General features: G+C 45.7%; 1 protein-coding gene and 1 long non-coding RNA gene across 2 annotated transcripts in view; one reads left to right on the top strand and one right to left on the bottom strand.

Annotated features, from left to right (window-relative positions):
- Window positions 1-408: 408 nt before the first annotated feature.
- The window catches only part of LOC147970678 (uncharacterized), a 30,931-nt gene continuing 22,489 nt past the window's right edge, over window positions 409-8,850 (bottom strand). Inside the window, exon 3 of the long non-coding RNA XR_015604236.1 lies at window positions 409-770. This is a non-coding gene — a long non-coding RNA (uncharacterized LOC147970678). The remainder of the gene's footprint in view (window positions 771-8,850) is intronic.
- LOC147970679 (uncharacterized) lies at window positions 7,176-8,433 on the top strand. Its single transcript, XM_087522689.1, has one exon. The coding sequence runs from the start codon at window positions 7,176-7,178 to the stop codon at window positions 8,322-8,324; it is 1,149 nt and encodes a 382-aa protein (XP_087378815.1). The 3' UTR covers window positions 8,325-8,433.

Genomic DNA, 8,850 nt, shown 5'->3' with positions numbered 1-8,850 from the left:
GCGGCCTCACGCATGGTATTCCCACGGGTGCCACCTTGCGCCTTTTGGCTCACGTATATTATAGTGTCGCTAGCATCCATATGATAGAGAACCCGGGTCGACGAGACTAGTCGTAAACCCAAAGTGGCACTAACTTATAGGGACAGGCATACATGACCCAGCAACGAACATGTCGGTCATCAGTGAGTGAATCTGGGCTGTAGCAGCTTGGCTAACAGGACTCCGGAGAATCCGAGCTGTAGCGGGCTAATAGGACTCCGGTAGACACCGCGTGACATTTATCCGATGGGACAGACACGGGAATGAAGAAGGACACATGTCGGCCAGCCTAAGTGTTCCGGAGCAGTAGCAAGCTAACATGGCTCAGTGGAAGCACTAGGAGACATTTCCCGGTAAGAGAGGCTACCAAGGATAAACAACTAGGTTGTCGGATCCCACACAAACCAAGCATTTCAAATCATACACACAATATGCTCGATATGTGCAAATACAACATGGCATCACAACAAAACTCTACAACTCAAAGTATTTATTCATTAGGCTCCAAAGAGCCAGATATTACAAACATGGGTCTGATGACCCAACATTCAAGTCATACAAGGAAAAACCACATGCGAAAGCTTAACTTATCTGAGTACAGACAACTACTAATGGAAAAGGCTGAGAAGCCTGACTATCTAGAAGACCCTGCCGAGGGCACAAGATCGTAGCTGAGGTAACAAGCTAAACGTCGAAGTCCACGCGGAACTACTAGTGAGACTGAAGTTTCTCTGCAAAACATAAATTAAGCAAACGTGAGTACAAATGTACCCAGCAAGACTTACATCAGAACTAGCTACATATGCATCAGTATCAACAAAGGGGGTGGTGGAGTTTAACTACAGCAAGCCAGCTTTGACTCGGTGGCTATCCTGAACTACGACTGCAAGTAACTCTTTTGAGGTGGCGCAATGAGTCCACATATTCACCATATCAATACACCACTATGGGTCCGCTCCCGTCTCCCTACGAGAACACCATCCCTAGCACTCACGCTTATCTTGCGCATTTTAGAGTATCCACTTTCACTTATCTATGAACTGTACAGGCAACCCAGAAGTCCTTTACCGCGGACGCGGCTATTCGAATAGATGATGTTAACCCTACAGGGGTGTACTTCTTCACACACGCTCTCGCCACTTACCACCATGTACATGTTATGTATCTCGGCAACCTTGAAGCAGAAGCCTGGCGAGGGAGTGGGCCACGACCTGACTAACCACACAAGTCTCTAGTCCAGGTTTATCGCCTATTCGGGTTCCGTCTGCAAGGAGATCCGGCCGGGGTGTCACTCACGGCCCCAAACAATGAGAGCAGGGTTCCCGAGGCACCAAACGGGCGTCTTGGTACACCATGCCTCGTGTATCTACCGCATCATAGCCCACCCCTAGGGTCAGCGCTACGCACGGCCCCCAACACATATCCTACAAACACCAGAAACTAGTTGCAACTCCTGGACAGAGAACAAGGGCGATTAATAAGTCGAGAGAGTCAATTAAGGATCCCAATGTATGGTAGTAGTTGTTCATGGATCACAAACACAGAACTCAATTCCTGAGGATGGTTTCAATGAGACAACCCACCATGTACTCCTACATGGCCTCTCACCGCTACCTTTACCAAATCATGTTCACACACTTAGCTCTCAAGAGTAGGACATGTTCACCACATTCCAATTCATCCCCGATGAATCACACCTGACTCAACTCTAAGAAGTAGCAGTCATGACAATAAGCATGAATGAGTAGGCACATTGGGGCTTAAACAACTCCTACTCATGCTAGTGGGTTTCATCTATTTACTGTGGCAATGACAGGTCATGCAGAGGAAAGGGTTTCAACTACCGCAGCTTGTAATAGTTGAATCATTGTTGTCCTGACGCAGTAAAAGAGAGCAAGAGCGAGAGAGTGGGATTGTATTGGAATGCTCAATGGGGAGTTGCTTGCCTGGCACTTCTGAAGATGGTATAGTTCTTCATCGGCGTCATCAAACTCATCGTCGGAACTACGTCCACTAAGAGGGAACAGATACCGGCAAACAAGAGGGGACACAATCAATGCAATGCGATAAGATGATGCATGAATGTGACATGGCAATATGCTATTGATTGAGCTAATGCAACTAGCAACAAGTTAAATGAAGTTGGTTTGAACCCTAGGTTCAAATTCAAACTCCACATGTTAATATTCATATGACATTTAATTGATTTGACCTGATCAGCGGGCATAAGTTTCTCAAACATGCATGTAAATACAATAAACAGATTCTATGGATTTTTCTAATAATTTTACATATATAAGTTGTTTCATTTGGAGTTACGGTTTAATTACTATGATTTTTTACAAGTTTTAGGTATTTTCTGAAATTCATAAATCATTTCTGATTTATTAAATATCTAGAAAACATTTATGACGTCAGCACTGCATCAGCACGACGTCAGTAAGTCAACTAGGCGGCCAGGGTTAAACCTGACGCATGGGACCCATCAGTCAGTGTCTTAACTAATTTACAGTATTAATTAGTGCTAACTAAAAACATAATCTAAGGTTAGTCAGGGGCTGGCCCCACATGTCAGCGACACAAGGGGCGTCAAACCCCTGCTCAAAAGGTCAAACGTGTCGGCGTTGAGCCGCCGGCGAGGCCAGACGCGGCGGCGAGCTGCAGAAACGCTGCTCAGGGCCCCATTCGCCGTGCGGTTTGCTCCTACGTGTTCCTGGGAGTGAGCCGCATCGGCTGGTGGTGGTGGCTGAGATCGAGATGGTCGGGAACTGCGCCAGTGACGACCACCATGGCGGCTGGAGCTCGGGTGACGACGGATTCGTCGCTACAGTGTGCAAACAGACGAAAAGAAGATCCAGCGAGGCTCTAGGTGGTGCTGGGGAGCATTTGGACGCACTGGCATGACCAAATGGTCGTCGGACCTACGCCAGCGACAAGCTCGGGCGGTGGTGGTTCTTGGTCTTGATGAAAGCGATAGCTAGAGCTCGAATTAGAGCACGGGAGTAGGGGGAAAAGAAATAGGGGCTTACATCGGGTCGACGGCGTTCTCAGGTGGCCCGGGAAAGCACGAATGGCGATGTACGGTCGGCGGCGATCTCGGACGACCGAGGAGCAAGACGGCGGCGTTGAGGATGAAACAGAGCTCCTGGCGGTGCGTGACTCAGTGGAGAGGACGAGGTCGTCGTGGCGGAGCTCGGTGACAGGTCGGAGAGGCTCGAGGCTGGCTGTGGCACGACTGCGACGGCGACGAGCTCGGGCATGCGTCGTCCATGGCGTGAAGAGAGTGAGGGGCGAGGGGGGAGTGAGAGAGACCAGGGAGGTGTGTGGCAACGCGAGGGAGGTCCAGTCAAGCAGGGAGAGAGGAGGTGGCCAGGCGTGTGTGTGCATGCCGCGGGCACACGCCCTCGTGCCTACTGGCACGAGGTTGAAGACAGGGGAGGAGTTGGGCTGGGCTGGCTATAGTGTTGGGCCGCACAGGTGGGCTGCACGCAAGCCAGGTAAGTCCTCTCTCTCTCTTTTATTTCTGTTTTTCTATTTCTATAATTTGTTTTTGATTTAGTTTAAACACCAAGTCACTTTATAAAATTCTGAAAACTTCTGTGGCCACTATCTGATTTAAACCAGAGGCCCTCACCAAGTTTCAGAATATTTGGAGCTACCAAATATTTTATAGGAATTAATAGCTCCAATTCAGATACAATATGAGTTAATTCAAAAATCCAGAAATGACCTAGAAAATGTGCACCATTTTTGGCAGAGGTTTTCACCCGTTTCATAAATGATGAACATTTATGAAGGCATGTTGGGTTCATTGAACATATTTTTAAATTGAACCTAGTTGAATTCCATTCGGTGCTAGGGTTTGGATCAATCCCCATTTCAAGTTTAAATGCAATTTAAACATGATGCAACACATGACTAGCTAGCCCAGAGCATACCAGAACTAGGTATGTGACAACTCACCCCCACTAAACAAGAACCTCGTCCCGAGATTCAAGACGTGAGGTAAGAAGACGGAGTGGACACAAAGCTAGCACAATCTTCAGGATCCAGGTTGCACTTCATAAGAACGTTGATTCGATCATCATCTTTGTCTCGACGTCTTTCCCTGAGAACTCCATCCAACATGACAACAAGAGGAAAGGAAAACTCTAGAAGAATCGATCTTCTCCACGATCAAGCAACTCAGGATCAACTCATGGAGTGAGACAAAAGAACATCTCTTGAGCTGATGCACAAGACACGCATCAGGGGTGAAAGGAAACAGATGGTGATTGCTCAATTTGGTAGGCAACAATGCCATGCTAAAGAAGATGGTGCACTAGCTTGAGAGTAGCGAGGAGATATATTGCCCTTAATACCACAACGGAGCACCTTACGGAAGGTGACTCATAGAATTATTCCCTTAAGTGGCAAAAAGAATTACGTTTGATCTAGAAATCGTTGAAACTCTCTAAACCAGCCCAAGAAAAATCACAAACGGTTGTTTGAAGGAGTTCGGAGAAATGGCATACTCGGTTTGGAAAGAAAACTAGAGTTAGAAGACAACTCAGCAAACAGAAGGCACATTCCAGTTGATACCGAGGATATAACCTAGTGCCTAAGCGTGCTCTCAAGAACTTGAGCATTTCCATATTCATCAAGGTTTTACCAACATCTATGCCAAGATCCTGGTGACACCTCATACTACCATGATGAATAACGATGGAGGATGCAGGTACAAAGGAGGGAAACACTTTCTCAGATTTCACCCTAGCGATGCCAAGGAAACAAAATCTAGATGATCGACCGAGAGACATTTAGCACTCCGCTTCTAATGTTCTCCTTGATGTTCTACATACCACAGTCATACTTAAAGCATTAACGTGGCCATCAAGTATAGGTTGGACTTCGGGAAGACAAAGGATCCATAAGGAACAACTTTTGGAATAAGTCATGCGAAATCCTCATGGGAAGTGACCAAACGGCTTAATTAAGATACTACAATAATAGTGCTTCCAGCTAGGTGCGTCCACTTCACTGGAACCTATATCATAGTTCTTGGAAGAAGTTCCAACCATCATATCTGCCTGAGATTCAAATCTGGTTGGTAACAGGATAATTCAGACAATGTCTGAAAAGGAAAGGTTGCAACACAAATCGACAAGATGACGTTGCGAGATTCTCGGGAGATGAACTACGGTAGCAAGCTCCAAAACATGAGCGGGTTCTGCTACACACATGTGAACACGTTGTACCAGACAAGCATGACCACGTAGTAGTCTTATGATAAAACACTACCGAGTTCAGGTTGGGAACCATTATGGAGGATAATGAAGTCCTAACATAAGTCATGATTCTTAAGAAGGAACTTCTTATCCCTGAGCAAATCAATCAGTGGCTTGGTGTGCTAGGGAATTCATATGGAGTGGAGGTAATTAATCTACCAAACAATAGAATACATTCGCACATGCATAACTGACTTGGGACGGTACCAGAGGAAACAAAAACAATCTTTCTTGAACTCACTGATGTGGGCATCCATGTCATAGCTGAGAGTTTCAAAACAACTACATGCTCATCCGATCATGCGAACAAGAAGCAGATTATTTGTGTTGGAAAAATCCCTATTGAGCTTGTTGCACCAGATGAAGTTAAGCCAACATTTAGAACTCCATGTGCTGTACACACGTTGTGGTAGGAAATATACGAGTCAAGTTTGATTCGGTTTGGTATAGGTGCAGTATACGTGAGTCAAGTATTTGGTCTAGTACTAGTTACGTGGTTATCTTAGTCTCCTAGGTGATTAAGATGGCCGGATAATTAATTAGTTAAATTCCTTGGTTAGTTTGAATAGGAGATAGAGTCCGTATCTATCTTGGGTGCTTTAGTCGGTTTGGTCAGATTGGTGTCGCCTATATAACAGGCAGGCTTCGGCCGTGTATCCAGTTTTTTGAGTTTTTTTGTTTTAGTGGTGAGATCAATAAAATTACAGAAAACATCCCATGTTGGGGGACATCAAATATCTTTGTTGCTGATCCGAGTGGATTTTGTTGCTGCTGCGTGTGGAGTCGATCCAATCTACTCGACACAAGTTTCTGATCTTACGGTCTTGCATCTTTGCTCGACCGAAATTTCTTGTTGCTACTGCTAGTACCATGAAAGATCGGGACGTCGAACAACTCGCCATCTAGTCGAGTCTACATCAAGTGGTATTCATAGCTAAGGTTGTTCACGGTACTGTGTTGATCAAGATGTCAACCTCGGTCAACAAGGGTGATGAGGTTGCTGCTGATTCTGAGGAAATAGTACGTCCAGTGTATGCGGATGATATTCCGCAAAATATTCGGGATGGTTTTGACCACACATGCAACTACATCAAGCAATGTCATGATGCGCTCGGCAGAAGGATAGATGTCATGATCACTCGGTTTGATGGTTTGGCGGACATCATCAATATGCCGACGACGAATTTTGCCCCACCACAGACTGCTCCGGCGGCTCCACTGCATTATGCACCACCTGCTCGCGATGGACATGTCGGCGTGCATGATTGCTGTTTGGCGGCACAACCTCATGCTGGAGATGATGGTCTCGATGACGGCGTTGACCAGGTGGGGTACGGGCCACGACCACGACACTATGAGTCTCATCCTGAAACTTCTGTTCGCGGTGGAGTGCATGACCGAGTTGGTCAAGCTGTGCGTGTGCCTTTGGATGATGGAATTGGGCGCATAAAAATTTCGATCCCTTCGTTCTCCAGCAAGTGTGAACCAGAAGGCTATTTGGAGTGGGAGATGCGTGTTGATCAAATATTTGATGCCCATCATTATAGCGAGGAGAAGAAAGTTCAACTTGCTGGAATTGAGTTCACCGGTTATGCGCTAATTTGGTGGAATCAAATTTGTCGTTCAAGACATCGCCCGACGACTTGGCGAGGTATGAAAGAATTCATGAGGCGACGTTTTGTTCCTGAGCACTATAAAAGAGATATGTACAACAAGTTGCAGCGGCTCTCTCAGGGTAATATGAGTGTTGATGAATATTACAAGGAGATGGAATTGCTTATGATACGTACAGGGACAACGGAGGATCCGGAGGCGACTATGGCACGTTTCTTTAATGGTCTAAATATTGAGGTGCAGGATCGTGTTGAGATGGTGGTCTATTACAACATACAAGATCTTGTGCACCAAGCTGTGCGGGCGGAACAACAGATTATGCGACGCCAAGTCAGCATAGTTCCTAGTACCACTTTGAACACATGGCGACGCTCGCAACATAAGAGTGAGGATGTCGGTCCTAGCTCTAGGACAGCGACATCTAATCGCCCTCAAGCTTCCGTGCAAAAGGATGCTTTAAAATCAGGATTGCCGAGAGTTGATTCTAGTGCGCAGTCAGCCACACGTACTAGTAATATAGAGTGTTTCAAGTGTGGAGGAAGGGGGCATATGAGACGTGAATGTCCTAATGAGAAAAGAGTGTTGCTCACAAGAGATGGCTATGCATCCGCTAGTGATGAAGAGGCAGTTTCTGACACTTCTAGTGCAAAATCTGAAGATGTTGAAAATGTGGTTGCGAGTTTTGAAGCTGCTGAATCATATCCGTCTTTGATGGTGCAGCGAGTGCAAGAGGATCGCATTGAGGACAAGGGTCAACGTTGGAATATTTTTCAAACTCAATGCCAAATCAACAACACCAATTGTAAGTTAATTATAGATGGAGGAAGCTACACCAATGCGGTCAGCAAGGGATTGGTGGAAGCTTTGGGGTTACCTGCATGGAAGCACCCACAACCACACTGCATCGAGTGGTTATATCAGTCCAGCAGACTAAAAATTACTCATAAGGTGCGTCTCAATTTTTCGGTTGGTGACTATACCGACACAGTGATTTGTGATGTTTTACCAATGGATGCATGTCATTTGTTGCTGGGGAGACCTTGGCAATATGATCATCATGCCACACATGATGGAAGGTCCAACACTTATTGTTTTCGGAATGCCGGAAGACGATATGTGCTACAACCGATGTTTGCTAATGCTATTAAGGAGGATGATATTCTTTCAATAAAGAAGGAGGTCTCTAAAACCACCACGCAGCTGAGGATGGCTTCGTTACAAGGAGGAGGGGATGATGTGGGCATCCATGTCATAGCTGAGAGTTTCAAAACAACTACATGCTCATCTGATCATGCGAACAAGAAGCAGATTATTTGTGTTGGAAAAATCCCTATTGAGCTTGTTGCACCAGATGAAGTTAAGCCAACATTTAGAACTCCATGTGCTGTACACACGTTGTGGTAGGAAATATACGAGTCAAGTTTGATTCGGTTTGGTATAGGTGCAGTATACGTGAGTCAAGTCTTTGGTCTAGTACTAGTTACGTGGTTATCTTAGTCTCCTAGGTGATTAAGATGGCCGGATAATTAATTAGTTAAATTCCTTGGTTAGTTTGAATAGGAGATAGAGTCCGTATCTATCTTGGGTGCTTTAGTCGGTTTGGTCAGATTGGTGTCGCCTATATAACAGGCAGGCTTCGGCCGTGTATCTAGTTTTTTGAGTTTTTTTGTTTTAGTGGTGAGATCAATAAAATTACAGAAAACGTCCCATGTTGGGGGACACAAAATATCTTTGTTGCTGATCCGAGTGGATTTTGTTGCTGCTGCGTGTGGAGTCGATCCAATCTACTCGACACAAGTTTCTGATCTTACGGTCTTGCATCTTTGCTCGACCGAAATTTCTTGTTGCTACTGCTAGTACCGTGAAATATCGGGACGTCGAACAACTCACCATCTAGTCGAGTCTACATCACTCACGGCGGCAACTTGCA

The sequence above is a fragment of the Triticum urartu genome, chromosome 5A, assembly GCF_056163025.1.
Source record: "Triticum urartu cultivar PI428250 chromosome 5A, HENAU_Tu73, whole genome shotgun sequence".
NCBI lineage: Eukaryota > Viridiplantae > Streptophyta > Magnoliopsida > Poales > Poaceae > Triticum > Triticum urartu.
The sequence above is the reverse complement of the archived record's forward strand: the minus strand, read 5'-3'. Positions and strand labels throughout refer to the sequence as shown.